General features: G+C 39.3%; 3 protein-coding genes across 7 annotated transcripts in view; 2 read left to right on the plus strand and 1 right to left on the minus strand.

Moving 5' to 3' along the window:
• LOC110989533 (homeobox protein cut-like 1) overlaps positions 1-8,421 on the plus strand; it is a 47,341-nt gene extending 38,920 nt beyond the window's left edge. Inside the window, exons 12-15 of the mRNA XM_022253996.2 lie at positions 239-799; positions 1,171-1,917; positions 2,365-2,994; positions 3,363-8,421. Coding sequence (XP_022109688.2) covers positions 239-799; positions 1,171-1,917; positions 2,365-2,994; positions 3,363-4,222 — 2,798 coding nt within the window. The 3' untranslated portion in view covers positions 4,223-8,421. The remainder of the gene's footprint in view (positions 1-238; positions 800-1,170; positions 1,918-2,364; positions 2,995-3,362) is intronic.
• Positions 8,422-9,187: 766 nt separating this feature from the next.
• On the plus strand, positions 9,188-14,039 carry LOC147798274 (protein CASP-like). The gene is made up of 7 exons (XM_087141233.1): positions 9,188-9,211; positions 9,423-9,492; positions 10,135-10,238; positions 10,485-10,604; positions 11,499-11,642; positions 13,348-13,493; positions 13,961-14,039. Exons 1-7 carry the CDS (start codon positions 9,188-9,190, stop codon positions 14,037-14,039), a joined length of 687 nt encoding a protein of 228 aa, XP_086997359.1.
• Positions 14,040-15,502: 1,463 nt separating this feature from the next.
• LOC110989532 (uncharacterized) overlaps positions 15,503-21,718 on the minus strand; it is a 31,348-nt gene continuing 25,132 nt past the window's right edge. For all 5 annotated transcript variants that reach the window (XM_022253994.2, XM_022253993.2, XM_087140636.1 and 2 more), the window contains exons 17-22: positions 20,214-20,662; positions 19,526-19,760; positions 19,035-19,238; positions 18,563-18,637; positions 17,684-17,764; positions 15,503-17,030 (exon numbers count right to left, since the gene is read on the minus strand). In XM_022253994.2, coding sequence (XP_022109686.2) covers positions 16,959-17,030; positions 17,684-17,764; positions 18,563-18,637; positions 19,035-19,238; positions 19,526-19,760; positions 20,214-20,662 — 1,116 coding nt within the window. In that variant the 3' untranslated portion in view covers positions 15,503-16,958. The remainder of the gene's footprint in view (positions 17,031-17,683; positions 17,765-18,562; positions 18,638-19,034; positions 19,239-19,525; positions 19,761-20,213; positions 20,663-21,718) is intronic.

Consider the following 21,718-nt stretch of genomic DNA (forward strand, 5'->3'; position numbering starts at 1 on the left):
TTGCTCACCTATTCTGTCTTTGTTCAAATTGTGCTACAAGACCAAGAGTCATTGTGCAAATTAATATTGAGGTTCCCACTGCATGCAAATCATATTATGCAAAAAATCTTGGGAATAGAAAGTCCACTGTGTGAGATGTTTGTGGTAATTTCTTGTGGTAGTCAGATCCATCCAATTTGAAGTAGCTTGTCAAAGTGACCAACCACACCACAATGCATTTTGCCTCTCTTCTTTGTAGCTGCAGGTCCTGGGGGGCTAGCTCAAGCGCAGGCGTTTGCATCTCTTATTGGTCAAGAAGTTGCGGCTGCCTACAGCCAACAAGTGATGTTTGCTCAACAACAGACCTCGAGTGGCTCTCAAATCATCCAGCCCATTATTGTCATCCCACCATCTCTAAACAGTGTTGCAGCTTCCTCACTGCAGCACTTGCACATGTTGCATCATCATCATCAACAGCAGCAGCAACAGCAGCAACAACATCGACCACACACACCCAATCGGCCACGCACCCCGAAGTCTGAATCCCAAGTTAACCCTATTGCTAATCATGAGTGGCTGGACACAATTCAGATAGCGAGACGAGTTAAAGAAGTCTTGACAGAACATAACATTGGTCAAAGAATATTTGGGGAGCATGTTCTAGGTCTGAGCCAGGGATCAGTCAGTGATATTCTGTCCCGGACTAAGACTTGGGATAAGTTGACTCTGAAAGGCAGAGAGCCATTTCTCAAGATGGTTCAGTTTTTGTCAGACAGACAGTATGTGGAACAACTCAAGATATTGTCATCGCACAAGAAAGGTGAGCAACAAATCAGTAGTCTTATCCTTTGTCAAGTAGATCCTCAAAGTAAAATGTAAATCTTATCATGAATGAAGTCCTGACTTGGCATTGAATAAAGACAGCTTTTACGCATACTTCCGTTGTTTTTTTGGGGGGGATGGCAAGTTGGCCAGCTAGAGTCATGCACTAGCTTTTTTCCTGACATGTTCACAGTATGTTAGCCTTTCAGCTGTGGATCTTACTGCTGTCATTTTACCCATCATTCTATCATCTTTCACTTGCCTCAGTAAACACTAAGTACATGTATGCGTTTTCATTTTATTTGTATTAAATGACTTGTACTAGTATGTTGCATACATGTTTTAAACTCGTTTAAATTTTCCACTCAGGGAAAGAAGTAACAGCCATTCCCACTAACAGTGCCACTGGCAGCGACAATGGTGACAACTCCACTTCCTCCATAAAAACATCTACTGAGGAAGCCATCAACAATATTCTTGCCTTAGCTAAACAAGAGATGGAGAGTAAGAACATTGGTCCAGGGATGGTCAGACCTGGTGACAGAAGATGCGAGAATCCAAATTCTCATCCTCCACATCGACATAAAGCACCAACTATTCATAATCCTGGTGGTGGATGTGGTGGTAACAACCCTCGTCATAATGGTCACAATGTGAAAGTTGAGAAAACAAAAAGCTCTACATGTGCACTCACACCTTCTAATCAGATGGTAGAGGAACCATGCACCAATGGGGTGTGTTCTGAGAGTGCTGATGAGGGATTTTCATCAAGAGATGATGCTGGAGATATCAAATCTACCTTCATGTCTATCAACCCACGCATGCCTCGTCGCTCTATGGCTCCTCTTACTGTCCAACAGTATGAACTCAACCGAGACCTGGATACTTTGGAAATAGCTCGACAAGTCCGTGAGCAGCTAGCTCGTGGGAATATTCCACAACGAGTCTTTGGGTACCATGTCATTGGATTGTCTCAGGGGAGTGTGAGTGATATTCTGTCCAAGCCTAAACCATGGGATAAGCTGACAGTCAAGGGACGAGAGCCATTTATTAGGATGAAACTGTGGCTGGAAGACCCAGATGGGTTGATGTTACTCAAAGAGTCTGTCAGAAAAGGTGAGTTTCCTATGACTTTGTCTTTATGAAATACGCTTGCTTTGTCTTACTCCTTGAGTTGCACTGTGTCCCCCCACAAATGTTGCAAACACATACTGTCCATTTGAAAGAAAATGTCAGCTGGTGGTATTTGTAATTCACATGTTTTAAAAAGTAACTTTTAAAATGATGCCTTTCATTTCATTTTATTTACTCATGGAGACTAGAGATGCATGGATACTTATTGAACAAAAGTACTCAAGCACTTCCGAAGCATACCGGTACATTTGTTTGTGTATCATGCTACACCTCCTTTGTTTCATGCTTCTTTTTGAAAATGTAGTATTCTGAAGTTTGTCAGGTAGTCACAGCATCATGTAACATGGCAACATGGCAGACATAGTACATTAGTGAGTATAGATGAAGAATTTCATGAAAAAGTGATGAAAAGTTCTTCTTTTGTTGCAGCATCAGGGTTCTGGATGGAGCAGCAGCGTCCTCCATCAACTGGCACAGACACTTCTGATCAGCAGAGTGCCTCTGAGATGTCACCAGGACCTTCAACTCCCATCCTATCACAGTCTCACTCAGACAATCCTCAAATATCTACTCATACTCAAGCACCGTCATATCCCACCCAGCAGCAACCTGCTAGCCCTCTTAATTTAAGTACACCTGTCAGCTCCAGTATGGGTACACCAGCTAGTACCCCAAGCACACCAGCACCAAGCAGTGCTCCGACCCCACCCAATCAGGCTCCTAGTGCCCCTCATGTGGAGCTTCAGACCCCTTCACCACCCCAGCATTTCCCTGAGCTGCCACCTGTCCATGAACAGGCTGCCATGATTGAGTTTCTAGACACATTTGAGCTAACACGTCAAGTGAAAGCTATCCTTCAGCAACATGGTGTTGGTCAAAAGGCCTTTGGAGAAGCAGTCCTGGGCTTGACTCAAGGTTCAGTTAGTGATCTGCTATCCAAACCTAAGATGTGGTTAAAGTTGAGCATGAAGGGAAGAGAGCCATACATACGCATGTATCTGTGGCTTCAGGATAAGGATGGTGTGGAGAAGGTCAAGAACTATCGCCCTGTTAGAAGACGTAAGTGATTTTATTAGTTGGCTGTAACATTACATGTACATGTAGGTGAACAGTGGTCGTGACAGTCCTGAATGACTGCATGCTAAGAAAAATCACTTGTATCATACATGTAATTCTTCAACCCACATGCATTGTACTTTCATTGTTTGGTTTTGTTCTCTTGACAAACTTGCAATGCCTCTTTTATCCGGAGAACTTGTTGCTTTCTGCATAATGAAATAATCTGATGACTTAGATTCTTGAATGTTGGTAGAAAAAGCTGTGTAAAAATTAACTAATGTCAGCCCTCGGTAGGGCTAGGATTCTGGCTATTCCACTGTAGAGTTTCAGAGAGCAATCAATGAAGATTATTTCTTTTTATGTCACAGCAAAGCGCTTCAGCTTTGTGGATCCAAGGGAAGTCAATCTTGTTGGCACACCAATGAAGAAGCCTCGTATTCTCCTCTCACCTGAAGATAAAGAAGCACTCTTGTCAGCTTATAACAATGAACCCTACCCATCCCAGAGTGCCATTGAACACATAGCCTCCGATCTCCGATTACCTGTCTCAACTGTCATCAACTGGTTTCACAATCACCGCTCTCGACTCAAGCGAGGCCACACACCAGTTGAAGATGCTGCCAATTTTATGATCCAGACAGCAGATGGGAACATCATTGGACCAGATGGTCTGACAGCTACTCATGCCATGGTTTATGGTGCTGAGATGACAGCACAGATAGAGTCTACATCTCCAATTCAGCGTAATGATGATGATGATTGTCAATCGCATGTCGGTAACTCACCATCGACCTCACCAAAGTCTGTTAATGGTGGTGCAGTGATTGTTGAATCCACTGATGATCAGTTGTTAGAGACAAATAGCTTACAAACCTCACAAAACCTTGAGAGTATTCAAAGTAAAGCAAGCTCACCATTACATCAGGATACCACAACTACAGCAATGCAGATTGCAAGAGAAGACACCCACCAAGCTACGTGTACTAAATCCACTGACCATGATTCAGTCAGAAATGGCGAGGCTTCACCTACCTATCATGGAGATCCCAAAGCTGGTCGGCAGGGGAAAAAAGTCAGCAGACGAGAGCAAGAACTGACAGGGGTCAACAGGGGTATACCTGTAGTGGGTGTGGCTGAAGATCAGATGGGTGAGAAAGATGCTTACAGTATCCTCCAGAAGTTAGAGAGTGGGGTAAGAGATGGGTCAGGAGATGAGTGGGAATTTTGAACCAGCTATGGCTGTGGTTTCTTGTGTGGAAATTATAAATGGTGCTGTGTGGCTTGCACATTAAAGCAAGGGATGTACACATATGCACTGGCTTAATCCTACAGGTATGGGAAGTGTGGACATAAAGGAGTATGCAGAATCAATCTTATTTAGAACTGAATGTGCAGACAAACCTGCATCACCTTACAAAGTGCACCTGCATTGTGGAAGTAGGTGTGGGTATATTATGGAAGCGATACTTAAGTACTTATTAGTTCAGTTGTTTCCTAGTTCAGGATAACACATTTTATTAAAAATGTCAGTGCCTCCAATTTTGTCAACCCCAAAGTTATGTCCAACATTTGTTTCATTTACCTATACAACACAGATGTATTTGGAAACTAAAAAGAAAGTTTTATCCCTCCATATCAATGTATTTGTCCTATTTCCTAGTTTGAGCAGATGCTAATCAAGTAAGACAATGCAGTTTGTTCATTTTAAAAACATGCACATGGATGAATGCTGCTATCCTTTGATCAGCTTGTTCAGTTTCATGGCACAGGACTGAAATTTAAGCTCTAGCAGCTTGTAGGACTACATAATGATATGGAGAATGCCACAAGATTATCCAATGCCAAGTGGAGAACATATCTGCACATCTGCAAAACCCTGAACATCACATGCATGTCTAAAAATGGGCCATTTTTAAGCACTATGCCAGGAATTTTATTGCCACATTGTACACATTTTGATAGAACAGTGAAATCTTATGTCCATGAAGTGTTAGTTTTGTAATCCAAATTGTGTTGCTGAATCCAAATTGGAAGGGTGAATCCTGTTCTTAATGATGAAAAATTCGGAGCTAGGGAAATCAGAGTATTCTGCACAAACCAGGTATTGTATGTTTATAACGGTACATTATTCATTGTTATTGTCAAGGATGCACCTGTACATGAATTCCTCTCAATCACCTTGATGAATGACATTGTAACATTGTCATCTTTGGGTTTGTCTCCAGCTGCAGTTGTATCTGAGTTTATAAACCCCCTTCTGTCTGAGTTCGTACATGTAAACCCTCTTCTTCTGCTTGTGAACACAATTATGTGAATGGATTACTCTCTGATAGAGTTTTATTACTGACTTGATCTGTGTTTTTTGTGCAAGAATATTTGTTAAGTAATGTTACTTAAGGTTCATTAAAATTCTTCATTAGCAGTACACCAAATAGTCACCACAGATGCCAACTGGTCAGCATTACTACGGTACATGTATAAAATGGACCAGTGTTTATATGAACTTGTATGCAATAAATTTCTGTAAGGAATTGAAAACTCACAAATCATTTTTGACTTGTGAAGTTTCAGGCCCCTGTACCTTTGTAGGATGAATTCTGTCCTTCATTGGAGTGATCATGTAATGGATACATCATTCATTTTATTTAGGGTGTATTGTTTTTTTTTGTGAGAACTCGTATAGGGGACAACATGAGTTCTTATAACCTGTAAGCAAAGGGCAGATATACAGGTACATGTTTTATTTTTCTCTATTTTCATACGCATGTATCTTATCTCTTTATCAAAAAACACTTTTTTCTCACATTCAGCAATGTGTCATGGACCTGAAGTATTGAACACATTTTACTCTAAAAAAAAATTAATTTTAATGTCAACTAAAGTGAAAGAAATTCTCTCCTGTTTGGAGAGTTCAATTTATTTAGTGTTTATAGGGAAATGCATGCCTTGTATATTTATGTGTTGATTCAGATCCAGCTGAAGTATTGCGTACATTGTATTCTTTGATGTCAAGCTTGTTTTTTTACTGTTCTGGTTAAAATTCCTTACCTTTTTTACAGAAAAGATTTTAAACAGTGTTCCAAGCATGGACCAATGTTTATTTCTTAAGACCCACCATGTAGTGCAATAATTGGCATTTACCATGTTGGCACATGTACATTGTACATGCATTTACTGATGAATATTAAAGATGGCAGTATGTTTGAATTGGTGTTTCTCAGAAACACCCAACAAGTTATTAACATTTTATGGTCTTTCACAGAGACACACTTTGGCTGAAAGAATCATGACAACTTTGAAATATTTATGAAACAAGAAGTTTTGTTGCCAAAGTGAAAATAACATTGGGCAGTTTTATTGGGGAATACTTCCAAGTATCTTTATAAAATGGAAATAGGGAATGTTTAGATGGATGTTAAAAGTTGCCTTGAAAAGCCTGATTCTGTGAAGTACATGTATGACGTGCTTTTTGTTTGAAATTGATGTGTTATTAAGAAAGGACGGCTGGAACATGCTGCATTAGAACTCTTCAGTGATTCTCATGCAGTCGCATCATTCATTTTGTGTTAATGTGTATTGCGTGTAAAATTTGGAGAAGTTACAGTCTCTTGTGGAAGATGATTCAGCAGTTTGTTGGGCAAATGATTAGGGCTTGGGAGGAAATATGGATTGCCACTGTGCAATCTTATCAATCATTATAGAATATGTGTAACCACAAAATAAGACAGTCTTCGGGAAAATAAAAGTTTATTAAATTTACTTCTAGATTGAATTCGCTATGGTAACAATTTTAGTGCTGTTGACTTTTGGGGTTAATTGGAACTTGATACAGGCATGAGCTCTAAAAGTATACCGTTCGTATATGGGGGCAGGAACCATTGATGAGTTATACATGTATACATTTACCTTGGATATCTTATGATGAAGGTCATTCTGCCCTAAAAATTTAACCACTTCCTGCTGGGGACTCCTGAATCTGAGACGTATGCTTTATATGCGTGGCCAGGGTCTCCGAACTCGGACAAAGGAAACAGGGCCCTGTAACAAAAGACTGTACTCCGAACAAAATACCAGGCTGCTGGGCATTATCAACATTTTTCACTCTCAAAAGTGGTGATATTCCAGCCTTGTTTTGAAACTATATACCAGGATTTGGGGCATTTAGAGCGAGCGGATTACCACCAGGGACAAAAGCACTCCACCACCTGCAGCGATGAGCCACACAGCACCGCTGCACGCCAATCTGGCCCCTATTGAAAAGAGGTCAGCAGTGCACTAAGCCAGGTTTGTGAACAAAAGAAAGTTACATAACATTGCACAATGTGGGCTCTGTTTACAAGGCTGCAGGACTGGCTGAAATACTCCAGCGTCAATGAAGGTCACCTGTCAACTTAGAGTAGTGCCTAAAGATTACTTCATGCGGCTATAAACGTCCATTAAATGAAATGATGAATTTTTGAGGAATTTTGAAAATGGAAAAAAATGACAATTATGCCAGCCCAGCATCATCAACATTGAAAAATGCCCCGGCATGAAGTGGTTAAGTTAGTCAGAAATTCAGAAATACTAACTCTGACAGTCATTTTATCATCTAGTAAAATGCAAACAACAGTGACTTGATTTGTTACTTTGGCCATCTGTTGTGTAAATGAAGATGGTGTAAATTTGCATTCATTTGCAGTGAGACTTTGCATCATTTTATTTTACAGATCAATTTATGTCCAGCAGGCTGGACTATCAACTTATTTGTTGAACCAGTATGTAATTTGGTTTTCAGGTTTTTGTCAACAAATCACTTGGTTTAGTAATTTTGTATTCCCTCTCCAGTGTTCATATTAACTGTTGAATATGACAGTTGGTTCGAAGAAAGAGTAGTTGATTTATTTGTTGACTGTGTACATTAAGCTTTGACATTGGAAATGCATGTGTACTCTACTTTTTAGAATGAAGTCTACAAGTCCATGTGCATCATCATGTTCATAAGGTCTATCTTTTCACTTTGATTGTGCATTGTGAAGCTGTAAATACAAGGGCTTAAGAACCACATGACAGGTAACCCCTGTAGGTAGAAATGTTGGTCATTATTTATCATGCATGTATGTATTATAAAGAAAGTTTTGTACTTCTGTGAAATCTCAATACAGTTTTGAATTCAAAGAGAATTGCTGTTGTTTCTACATCTTGCCAGGGCCATTCAGTCCTACTTGTATTTTCATGTTCATGTAGCTCACTTTAAACAGTCAGAAACGAAGCATTTTATATAATCACATACACCCTCCACTTGACAACATTTTTAGAGCCTTTTCTTGGTATTGTTGTCTTAGGAAGAACAAGGTGGTTTACATTTTGTACACAGACTTCCTTCATTTCACTTGTAAATATTCTATTCTTCCCCAGTATTTATTAAAAATTGTACACAACAGTTGAGTTCCTGTAATGTGTCACAGTGTGTATTAATTTGTGTCTTGCCACAATAAAGTATCAACAAGTTCATCCAAAACAAGTTTTTGTTTATGAGCTGTTAATAGATGGCTCAATAGCTAATTTTTCTTTTTTGCCATATTGAAGGTAGTGGTACCAGGATTCAGTTAGCTTAAAGTTTAGTGTCCAACCTATCTACAAAAATGATGTAAATACCTGGTATGTACAGCTTCTTGAGTTCAAAATGTTTCACTCATGCTTAGCAATCTGGGCTGAAGTCAGGAGAGGAAGGTCATTGTGGAATTCAAGACTAGTATTCAAGTTTATTACATGACTAAGGCAGAGCATTAGTACTTTATTCTGTTTTTGTTGAGTTTTCTGTAAGTTGACAAAAAAAATTCAGATATGGATTTCTGAAAGAAGGCGGAACAGAAACATGGTTTAACAATGCCAGCATTTGTTCTTTTCCTGTGGGGCAGTGGTGAAATTTCTGAAATTGTAATCAAAGAGCTCTCCCTTTTAATACAAGTGCCCCGATGACTCGACACGTGTCGGGCTTTTGAAATCGGCAAACATTACCACCTGTTCTTCACTAGCAAATACTTATGCTCCTGATCAAGTGTACTATGTACATATATGTGTGTTTTCTATCTCAGAGCATTACAGTGACCTTCAAGCCCAACATACTGAGTTAGTCCATACCTCTGATGAACAGAAACAGTTGATCAGCAAATTAGAAAGAGATCTGATGAGTGTGAATGCTCTGTCCACGATGTATATTAGAGGCGAAGGTGAGGTAAGTAACACCTGCTGATGCCTTGTTATGCTATGACACCTGCTGCAAGAGGCTACCTTGGGTATGTGGTCCATAATTACTCTTCTCTTCCCCTTGTGAATAATATTGTGCAGAAAATGCCTGAAATTCAGGGGGCTTTCTGCATCTTCTAACAGATTTGATCATTTCCAGATGGATAACTACAATGTAGATGATGTGTTTTGTCATTTAGGGGGAAGCAACTCCATCAAGCACTGAGGCAGGCTTTGCAGCAGAGGCAGTCAGAGAAACAGTGCCATTAGGTTAGTTAGCTTTTTGTACAGGCGTGCAATTTTTCCTTGGATCAGCTGATTTCCTCTTTTTTTTTTCACTTCACACTCATGCCACTTGACAGTGAAAAACACTGTACAAAGTCTTGTAAAGATTGGAATTTCCTTGTTTTTTGTCAAAGTCCAAGTTGTATGCCTGTTTTTAGCTTAATCTTGAAGTAGTGTGATTTTTAGAGTTTTAATAATTCAGGTTTTGGAAGTTTTTGCATTTTGTACGAAACAGCAAGTGAAATTCAGATAACTATCGTAGTCATTAGGGAAATATATATTGCTTTATTAGCTTTTACAAAGTAACGATACTTTAGTGTCATTGTCAGAAACCCAGTGTTGTAAGTTTGGTGGATTTTTTGCCCCTCATTCTCATCATTGAAATTAGATCAACATCCTTACAACTCCATCAAAGTGACAACTTGGGTAGTGGCTCTGTTCAGCTTTGAATTTGTAAGGTAAACTTGGGAGTTGCTAGGTCATTATATAAATCTCTAATCTAGGCACAGAGATAGGGAAGCTGTCATCCCACTTTATAATGGTGGATGGTGTGGACAGTGTTCATCTTTCAAGCATCTTTGGTTGATTGATTTCTAACTCGTGACTAACTGATCTTTTATTTGGCAGGCAAAGGCATGTCAGACAGTACCCATGGTGCCGCAGAATCCTTACTTCCTATTGTATCCAGTCAAAGAGAAAGATTCCGACTACGCAATCAAGAACTGGAAGCAGTGAGTTACCAATTGAAACACTAAATCATGAACACTAATTCAAGTGAAAATAATTCATTAGAGCTCTTTGATTGACTGGTATGAATTGTGTTGAAAGGCTAAGAAAATGTAACCTTCAAAAGGGTTTTTTGACATTTAGACGTAAAAAATAAGATGTACTTGGTATTGGTAAAAAAATTAGAAAGTCCTCCCTTTGCAGCATTGACTTTTTTGTCCTAAACAATTCTGTCTTTTGTTTCTGTTCAGGAAAATCGACAGCACCAGCAACAGGTGAATATACTGAAAGAAGAAACTGACAAACTGCGAACTGATAACATCAAGCTGTATGAGAAAATAAGATTCTTGCAAAGCTACAAAAACAGCAAGGTAATTTCTTTTCTTTACTGTAAACTTAAAACTTTGGAAAGAATATCTCTTATCTTTAAACGTGAGCTTGAGAATGAGCTATTGCTATTAAAAGTGGTCTTGATGTACAACTTTGACTTACGGTGTGTTGACAAAGTTTTCACCCTTATCATACAGTTTTTTTCCAAAATTTTATCTAGGTGTAAGCATACCCTTTTGTCCATCACAAGTGCATCAACTGGAAGTAGTTCTTAACCACTACCAGCCGGGGACTCCGAAATCGGAGCCGTATGGTTTATATGTGTGGCCGGGGTCTCCGACCTCGGACAAAGGAAACAGGGCCCTGTAACAAAAGACCCTACTCCAAACAAAAGACCAGGCTGCTGGGCATTACCAGCATTTTTCACTCTCAAAAGTGGTGATAATCCAGCGTTATTTTGAAACCGTATACCAGGGTTTGGGGCATTTAGAGCAAGCGGATTACCACCGGGGACAAAAGCTCTCCACCACCACAGCGATGAGCCACACAGCAACGCTGCATGCTAATCTGGCCCCTATTGAAAAGAGGTCAGCAGTGCACTGAGCCAGGTTCGTGACCAAAAGACAGTTGTATAACACCGCACAATCTGGGCTCTGTTTACAAGGCTGCACTGGCCTGGCTGAAATATTCGGGTGTCAATGAAGGTCACCTGTCAACTTAGAGTAGTGCCTAAAGATTACTTCGTGCGGCTATAAACGACTGCTAAATGGAGTGATGAATTGTTGAATGATTTTGAAAACGGAAAAAATGATACTCATGCCGGCCCAGCATCATCAACATTGAAAAATGCCCTGGCATGAAGTGGTTAATTATGTTGTCTGCCTTTCTTTCTTTGATTGGTATTTTTGATATATAGTTGTGCATTTTATTCCAAGGGTTCTTCTGGACATGATGACACAGAGAGTCGTTACTCAACTCAGTATGAACAACGGCTTGATCCATTCAACTCATTCAGCAGGAAAGAGAAACAAAGAAAATACATGAACCTTAGCCCCTTTGACAAGGCAACTCTTAACATGGTAAGCAGGCATCCTGCACTGTGACAAAAAGGTTGTAATGGCCATGCTGTGAGTGAATTTAAATGCTTCCTACGTGTTGCAAATATAAATTCACTCCCCAAACAAGGAAATTTCTTCAGTCAAACTTGCAAAATATTTAACCTAAATTGTCAATTTCATAAACTGATGGAAGCAGGCTTTGGATGAGACCTCTGAATTACTGAATGCTGCAGTCAGATCGTACTAAACTACCTCAGTGACTCAGGATTTGAACCTAAGACCTCTGAATTACTGAATGCTGCAGTCAGACCGCACTAAACTTGAACCTGAGACCTCTGAATTAGTGAATGCTGCAGTCAGATCGCACTAAACTACCTCAGTGACTCAGGATTTGAACCTGAGACCTCTGAATTACTGAATGCTGCAGTCAGATCGCACTAAACTACCTCAGTGACTCAGGATTTGAACCTGAGACCTCTGAATTACTGAATGCTGCAGTCAGATCGCACTAAACTACCTCAGTGACTCAGGATTTGAACCTGAGACCTCAGAATTTCTGAATGCTACAGTCAGATTGCTCTAAACTACCTCAGCGACTCAGGATTTGAACCTGAGACCTCTGAAGTACTGAATGCTGCAGTCAGATCGCACTAAACTACCTCAGTGACTCAGGATTTGAACCTGAGACCTCTGAATTACTGAATGCTGCAGTCAGATCGCACTAAACTACCTCAGTGACTCAGGATTTGAACCTAAGACCTCTGAATTACTGAATGCTGCAGTCAGATTGCTGTAAACTACCTCAGCGACTCAGGATTTGAACCTGAGACCTCTGAATTACTGAATGCTGCAGTCAGATCGCACTAAACTACCTCATTGACTCAGGGTTTGAACCTAAGACCTCTGAATTACTGAATGCTGCAGTCAGATTGCTGTAAACTACCTCAGCGACTCAGGATTTGAACCTGAGACCTCTGAATTACTGAATGCTGCAGTCAGATCGCACTAAACTACCTCATTGACTCAGGGTTTGAACCTAAGACCTCTGAATTACTGAATGCTGCAGTCAGATTGCACTAAACTACCTCAGTGACTCAGGATTTGAACCTAAGACCTCTGAATTACTGAATGCTGCAGTCAGATCGCACTAAACTACCTCAGTGACTCAGGGTTTGAACCTAAGACCTCTGAATTACTGAATGCTGCAGTCAGATTGCACTAAACTACCTCAGTGACTCAGGGTTTGAACCTAAGACCTCTGAATTACTGAATGCTGCAGTCAGATTGCACTAAACTACCTCAGTGACTCAGGATTTGAACCTAAGACCTCTGAATTACTGAATGCTGCAGTCAGATCGCACTAAACTACCTCAGTGACTCAGGATTTGAACCTAAGACCTCTGAATTACTGAATGCTGTTGTCACATCCCACTAACCTACATGTAGCTCAGTGACTCAGGACATGAAGGAATACTGTAGCCATACTAAACCAACCTGTCTAGCTGATGTACATGTACCTGAACTGTTAAGGTACTATACATTACAAGTTCCTTACAATTATGAAACATTGCCTTTATACATGTTATACATGTAAAGAATTCTTAGTAATTAGTAAACGACCATTTTCTAATGATATCAACCTTCAACTGTCAGGGCTCTTTGGTATCATCTATTAAAATTTTGCCATATAATTACTTGATTATCACATTTTGTGTGATTTTTACAGGGCCGTCTGATCTTATCCAATAAAATTGCGCGTATGATAGCCTTCATGTATGTAATGATCCTACACATACTGGTATTCTTGGTGCTGTATAAGATGGCATATACATCAGCTTGCAAGAGGGACTTAGCTGCTGAATGCTACCACCAGTAAGTATTACGATTAATTAAAGACTGTTTTTATTCCCATGAGTGGCCGTATAAGTTTGTAGGAACAGTAAACCCTCGATTGTATCAGATATTACCTCAAAAGATACATTTTCCACATGTACGTCTAAGCAGGGTCATATTTCATTTAGGGTTTATTGTTAGTGTTTGTTGTTTTTAAGACTTCAGAAGATTTTTCAAGATGTATTTAATTATGCTGTTGCTTTTGTGCAAACAGCCAGCTTTTCATTGACAGAAGATGATTGTGACATCTACAGACCACATGCTTGCATGTTGATAATAGCCTGTTTGTTCTACTTAATTTGTTCCTTGAATTTTTTTGGAGGAAAATTTTATTTAAATTAATTCTTTTATCAACAATACTACTTCTATTCTACCCCCACCGTACTCCATAATTTGTGTACTTAATTTTCCCCCGTCATCAGTTTTTACATTATTTTCATGTTCAGGTTTCAAGAACACCTGAATCATTTCCACCCAGGAGACAAGGTACTACAAAACATGATGGAAGGTCTTGGAAATGGTTGATAATGGCCAATCAGTTGCCTAGGCCAATTTTGAATAGCAACGGTTTATTGACCACTTGTTTCCCCCAGGTACCAGGTAAAACCATTGTAAGACTGTCACTGATCAAACTTGGCCCTACCTGTATTTGCATGTATAGACAAAACCAGTGATCATTGAAATGGTGTAACTGGTTACTTGTAGTGGTTCTCACCAATTGCGGTATCACAGGACCTGTTTCTTTCACGTGCATCTTGATCAGTGATCCTTATGCTAGATGGCACCATCCATTAAGCAGGTTTTGGTGTCTGTAAACGTATGCGGATCACTGATGGTCATCCAGATCATAATTATTGTATGGAGCCACCATTTTGTGATGTAATACTACCATTAAAGATGGCCATCGGAAACGTCAAGTGAAATTTACACAATGCGTTCATACAACAGTGTGCATAATTGTAGCAACATGTATGAAGACTTTAGTGTCGCCATGAGGTGGTATTGGTACTTGGTAGGGTAATTAAAGCTATCTTCATGGGCTGGAGGACTGCACACAACACCTGCAGTCAATAGTGGATGGTTCAAATAATTGTCAGGAACATTTGTGGAGATAGGGGTGTCCCTTGCAGCATTCGTATATATACTTTTACATTAACATTATATTCAGTGACAGTAACAGTCCCATTAATGGGCTTCAGGCACCGGACTGCCTCTGTACCGTTGGTCCTACATTCGTGTGATATAAAAAGTGGTCAGACACCGACCAAATTAATTTTTTTGAAATCTGCTCATTTTGTCACATTCGGAAGTACCATTAACTTCTTAACACCAAAGGAAGCATTCGCTGCTAGGTGACAAGTTTTCAAAACCCCTCATTACCTAGAAATTTGGAAGATAATTTCACTGCTTTGTAGGCGTCTTACATTGTGACCAGGCCTATAAAAACTGCCTGTAAGGCCAGTACTGGTAAGGTGTGGACTTCTGACTGGGACATGGTGGTGTGATTTCGTTCTCTATGTATTTGCTTTGGTTTTCTGAAAGTTAAGTTTGTTAATTTGCACCATCAGCATGTTTCTGGAACAGTTCAGTGGCCTATGCAGTCTTAATGTACATGTATGTATGTTTGAATTTATTACTCCTTTTGTCTTTCCTGAAGTTTGCCACCTTGCCCTGACTACGACGTTGTTTCCCCGTAGTCATCCCCTATCCACTCACTGGCACATTCTTTGCTGTACCGTGGAAAAAAATGAACAGATTAAAAGAATGGATTTGGTTGACATCTGACCACTTTCATGAGCGTGGAGCCCAGGGTACGGAGGCAGTTTAGTACCTGGTCCCCATTTATGGGGTTATGACTGTAATAAAAGGCATGATGGTTTAGAAATATGGTGCATTTTCCTTTCAAAACTGTAGTGATTGGTTTGGCAGGCTTTCATGTTGCTGTAGCTGTGTCATTATTTGTAAATAAAATTAGAATTTCTCAGTAATTTGGAGCAAACATCCATAGACAGCTTTGAGTAATGTTTATTCAGTAGTTTGTGATGTTCAACCAGTCCTTGAATTTACTTCATTATCAAGATCAAAACACACTCAATATCCCTATTTCCTTGTACATTTACTGTAAAACTGACATTGTTGCAAACAGTCGAGTAAAAGCCATGCTTTTTGTAGTTACTAATTTTAATTCAACCGTGCCACTTTATAAATGTAGAGAAATACAAAGAAGAGATTTTGCAGACAACACTGGTTCATACATACAGGTATTAATCCTCATGCATGTGCATGGTTTCCTACTGGTTCTCTTTTTTTTTCAGAAATGCATTGTTAACATTCAAAATGTTTTACATTATTTAAATTACCTACCATGCATTAAATCATTCATGCACATGTTGTATCTAAATAACTGTATGCCGTACTTCAGCTTTTAGGAAAATTAAATCTTTCTTTTGAATTAATACTGCGTGTGATGAGACTCTATCTTTTACATTTTTGGAGTCAACATGCCTAAGCAACAGTGATGTACTTTTTTAGTCTACACAGTCTAAGTTGTCAATCTTAATTCGTGAGCAACTTGAAAAAGTAATATATTCGTCTTTCCGTACCCTCATGTCAGATTACTACAATCAAAGAAAGGTGTTAACTCCTCAGCAGAAAGTGTTTAGTCTTGAGGATCTTGCAGATAACATAACCAGTCTTGCATGCAACTTGGACCATGACAAAATATGAGGAAATTCCAGTCTGTACAAGCTTTGTTCAGTGTTTTTGAATTTCAGTGACATGAGTGGGAAGTAAAAACGAGGAAATCAGCCGACTGGAGGAAAAGTTGCATACCTAACTAATGAAACAGGTTATGACAGCATTCTATACTTGTGAACTTTAGAAAGTATAGAAATGTACAGAATGTTAACTAATTGCCATTTACCACCTGTCAGTGAAGTTTCAATATTTGTCCAAACAGTTTTTATACAGGTTTCTACTGCCTATTAACTTAAAAAGCAACTCATGCAAATTTCTGAAACAAAGCAAACCTTTAAACATTCACAAAACATGGTAACTTAATTGAAACTCATTTTCAACAATAAAACCAAAGATCATGCTCAGTTAAACAAATGTGGTTAAACGTTACTTGTTACATGTAGATTGACTTAGAGTAAGTCAAGTTTTTCCATTCAGTCTGAAATATGAAGATGAACCCAGACAGCATTTGCAGATATCAGTACATTTAAAAGAACCATGTATTTTGCTGATGCACAACCTTGCTGAAAACCGCCTACATGTATGTACAACGGTAGAAATGAAACATGCAAAAACATACTGTTTGGTAAAGAGTCTATATACATGTACAAGATCATGATAAACATTTTTACATGAGTGCCAACACAAAACTCAGATGAGAATATTAGTCTTAAGATGATGTTTCTATCAATAACTGGACCAGGTGACTCAACTGAGTAGTTCCCTCAAGGCAGACATGTTTGGATCAGAATCACTTGATGCAGGAATTTTCTCCATTAACTGTAAAATACAAACAAATGAAAAAAGATCGCTAACTTTACATACAATGCAGTTGAGAAATCAGGGTTGAAACTAGGGAAACAATGCTATCGCTATTTCAGCGAAGCAAGCCTTAAGAAGGTTTGAACAAGGGACCCTACCAATACTACCATTCCTTATGTGACCTTGGGCCAATAATTGGACAACAGCTGATTTTGATAAGCTTATTTGTCCTTTTTTCACACCTGCCAACTTCGCAACATGACGGCTGTAGAAATCAGACATTTTCCTTTTTAAATTCATGGCGAAGTTCGTTCTCTCAGATTTTGTCCAGACTTTTCATGGTATGTTGATACTTAGCACATAAATGTTTGCAGTGGCTGATGAGCAACAAACAACATTATGTTACATTATGAAATGTGGACGTTATTTTCTTGGTACAGTATTTTTTGTTTTGGCTTGTGAAGTGTTCAAATGTTGCATATTTTTCCAGAAATGTAAGAGTAACATGTGCATGGTATTATGACTGTACTGATATTTTACAAAATCCATGTTGTGGAACAAAATTTTTTACTTCAGTACTGATCCATTCATTCAAATGAAAAAATGCGGAAAATCGTGACAGGTTGTTGAGTAAGGTTGTTTTTGTATTGAATATTATGACTGGCAGTCACCTGTTTGCAGTGATCAAATAGTTCATCCAGACGATACACTTCAGCATCTGCCTTATGCCAATTGTCTTCCAACACACGCATCTGAAAAGATAATCCAATTCCAAATCGTTTAACATTATTCAGAAGTAAAACAGGTTTTTCGATTTATAAGCACATGTCCTGACCTAATACATGTACAAGTGAAATGAAGTTGCTAATCCAATTTTAATTTACTCAAATAGAACCTCTGTCCAATTTAGGGCAAGTTAGAGCAACAACTGAAGTTAACTTATTCAGCAATTGTCACTCAAGCAAACAATCTATTCTAGCATTTGGAACCAGGCCATAGGATACACCTTCATCAATAGTCTTTTCACAGTCAAGTACACATAAAAGTAAAGCACTGACCTGAAATCAATTGAATTGCACAAGGTGAGAGAGACTTTTAAGAAAAGGAGAGTACAAAATGAAGTTGGGATTTGCAAAAATGGTTTGATCAGCTTGGTTTGAGTGGGATAGTTCTACAGGTGCACATTAATAAGAATGGTCAGTGGTCGAACTGTATTGAGAAGTGATTGATCAGTGGTCTAAAAGCGTAATCACGGTACAACTTGCCCCTGGCTGTTCTAAATTTGTTCGATACATGTACAAAGATAACAATAACCCTCACTGGCGACTGGCCATTTCAACTACATGTTAGTGCAGAACGCTGACGCAAAGACTATACATTCAAATACAAATAGCCCCATCCTTTACACCTAAGAGCCTACATATATACATGTATAATGTTCCCCAGTAACATCATTGCTATATAAAACACTCCATCCATTTTCAATGCACAGATTCTATGGGCAATGCCACTCATTCTGTAAGCAGGCACAGAATCTTTGTTTTACTTACATGTTTGGTAGCTCGTGTGTTCAGTCTTTCATAGTGTTCCTGACGATCAACCAAGTGAGCACGCAACTTTTCTAACTGCAAAATCAACGTCAGACCTCAAAAAATTACAAGAAACTTTGATGTACACTATCACCATCATGCAGTTTTCATTTTACACTTCCCTGTTTGCCACAAAAACTTTGAATAAATACCTACATCAATTTTTAGAGTATGTTTACCAGAAAAGAAACTAGATGTCTGCAAGAAGAAGCCAGCAAGGAAGATTATAGGATGGAGGGAATTTTGCCCTGAGATTGAAGTCTCAACAGTGAGACATCTAAATACCCTATTTTAATTTGTAATGTTAATCAACTTTAAGACTACGTTTTTCATCTGTGACTGGTTACCTCTCCATCATTATTGGGATAGAAATTGCTGTGCCATCAGTTTGAAGAACACTGGTTTGAAAACTCCTTAACAAGAGATTTCTTACCTCTTTTTTGAGGCTGAGATTTTCCCTCACTAGATCGCTGTTAACTGCTAGTGGCTGTGATGTCATTCCTTCATCTACTGCATCTTCATTACTGGATTGAGAACAGCCTAACAAGATGGTGTCTAGTTGTTCTTGCAATAGGCTCTTCTCCCTCTGGGCAATTCTCAAAGTACTTGTTAGTTTGGCAGTCTCACGTTGGAGTTTCTGTTTTAATAGCAAATAGGAACTTTATGATGACACCAGGGAACACTCAAACTATAAAGAGGACTATTTATGAGTAAATTGCACAAAGTGAAAATATAATAAGTCAAGTTAGCGGTCAGCTTTGGTAGTTACATGCACATGTAGTTGGTGTGTTCTAAAACACAATTTCTTAGGTCACAGTTTAAGTTTTTCTTTGAAAGCATTTTTGTGTGATACAAAATCTCTATGCATTTGGATTGTTATAAGCAAATGACAAGTCAGTTTTTCAGTCAAGGAACATCACTAACCTCAATGGTTGACTTTTGGTCAGAGAATCTTCCTAAGTTTTCAGCCATGGCTTGTAGTCGCTGCTGGGCATAGTGTAGGGCTTGCTGCTGCTCAGTCAGTGATGCGTTGCTATTAGCAACTTCCTGACGCAGTCGGCGCTCCTGCATCTCAGATTGATGCAGCTGCTCATGAATGATGCATAGCTCACGGTCATACTGCCCCTGTGATTTCTGTAGTTTATCTTTAAGCTGTGTCCTGTAAAAGACATATTGATGGAAACAGTGTTTAAATAAAGATGCATGTAGAATAGATTATGGAAATTGCCATTCCACGTCTTGACACTTTGTGGGTAATCGAAGCCAAGAGGTACATGTACATGTGGTGGTAAGAAAATTTCTAAAACCACACATGACTTATTCTAAAAATACAGCTGTGGCAAGTATCAATTACCTTGTACTACGAGACGAATTTATGAATCACTTGGTTTAGGAGAGAATTAAAACTTTTTGCTGTAGGTACATTTTTATTTCTGCAGGGATACCGGCCAGGTTCTTTTCCAAAGCCTGGAAATACAGCCAGAGAAGCCTAAATATACCCTGTTAAGTCCTGAAAGTAGCCCAAGCTTTGCAATAAAAAGCTGTAATGTTTTGTCAGAACACAAGCATCTCTGCTTTAGGTCATATATTACCAGGTATGGACACAGCTTACCTTTTCTGATTCAGATCCTTGACTACTGACTCTAAGGTCTCATTGCGGGCCAGTAACACCTTCATCATCTGTCCAAAGATTGTCTTCACTTGCTCAACCTGTTCTATCAAGGCTACACTGTTATCTGTTCTTTCCTTCAACACTTCCTCTGTGGTACATGCACTCTTGTTGGTTGATTTCTGTACAGAGATAAATGCACTACTTCCTGAAGCACCAATGGTGAGCTTGGTTTCGGGACTTGGGCTACGAGGCAGTTGTTTACCCGAGTTACATGGATTTTGCTCTGTTGCTGTGTCTTCATCATTGATATCTTTCTCTTTGGAGTGGACAGCACTAAGGATAGAGGCCACCAGGGAACTGGAAGGAAAAATGGCTTCTGTTTGTGACACTGACTTGGTTTTGATGCCGAGTTCAGAAGCTGCTTGTGGTAGAGATGCCTCGTTACTCAACTAGAAAGAAAACAAAATATTTAATCAACTGTGGTCTACTTGTAGGGCTCAAAAATGTCTTCTTAGCTGTATTTAAGCTACATGCACCAGAGAGGCTGTGACAAATTCACAGACAATACTTGGCAATGCGACATAAGTGAAGAAATAACTGATCTAAAATTGGTAACCTTAGTTTGACAGACATGTACACAAATATGAGACAAGTACATGTACAGGTAATGTAATACAAGTACATGTAAGCTCAGTCAGACCCATGCTAACATTGTTACCTAGAACAATTAAGATTCATGTATGATTGAACTGACTAATTGAACCCAAATTTTGTAATGTGAAACCTAGATGAATGAGGGGGTAAACTTTTTTTCCAATCTCAGGAATGCCTCAAGCTTTGAAGCATTGTACTACTTTGAATACAAGCAGCTGTATTAACCACTTCGGACCGGGGCATTTTTCAACGTTGAGGATGCTGGGCCGGCATGACTATCATTTTTTCTGTTTTCAAAATCCTTCAACAATTCATCATTCCATTTAACAGTCGTTTATAGCCGAACGGAGTAATCTTCAGGCACTACTCTAAGTTGACAGGTGACCTTCATTGACACCCGAATATTTCAGCCAGGCCTGCAGCCTTGTAAACAGAGCCCAGATTGTGCGGTGTCACACAGCTGTCTTTTGTTCACGAACCTGGCTCAGTGCACTGCTGACCTCTTTTCAATAGGGGCCAGATTAGCATGCAGCGGTGCTGTGTGGCTCATCGCTGCGGTGGTGGAGAGCTTTTGTCCCCGGTGGTAATCCGCTTGCTCTAAATACCCCAAACCCTGGTATACGGTTTCAAAATAATGCTGGATTATCACCACTTTTGAGAGCGAAAAATTCCGGTCATGCCCAGCAGCCTGGTCTTTTGTTCGGAGTACGGTCTTTTGTTACAGGGCCCTGTTTCCTTTGTCCGAGTTCGGAGACCCCGGCCACAGATATAAACCATACGGCTCCGATCCCAGAGTCCCCGGCTGGTAGTGGTTAACATGACTGTGCTTCCATTACAGTCAAACATCATTA

The sequence above is a fragment of the Acanthaster planci genome, linkage group LG09, assembly GCF_054643075.1.
Source record: "Acanthaster planci isolate LZ-2023a linkage group LG09, COTS_SCS, whole genome shotgun sequence".
NCBI classification, from domain to species: domain Eukaryota; kingdom Metazoa; phylum Echinodermata; class Asteroidea; order Valvatida; family Acanthasteridae; genus Acanthaster; species Acanthaster planci.

What these genes read in the sequence shown, in the direction of transcription:
- LOC147798274 (XM_087141233.1), top strand. Translation starts at nt 9,188, where the DNA reads ATGTATATTAGAGGCGAAGGTGAG. An exon ending in GCAATCAAGAACTGGAAGCA is followed by an intron (nt 10,239 to 10,484) that starts GTGAGTTACCAA and finishes GTTTCTGTTCAG; the next exon opens with GAAAATCGACAGCACCAGCA. An exon ending in ACAAGGCAACTCTTAACATG is followed by an intron (nt 11,643 to 13,347) that starts GTAAGCAGGCAT and finishes TGATTTTTACAG; the next exon opens with GGCCGTCTGATCTTATCCAA.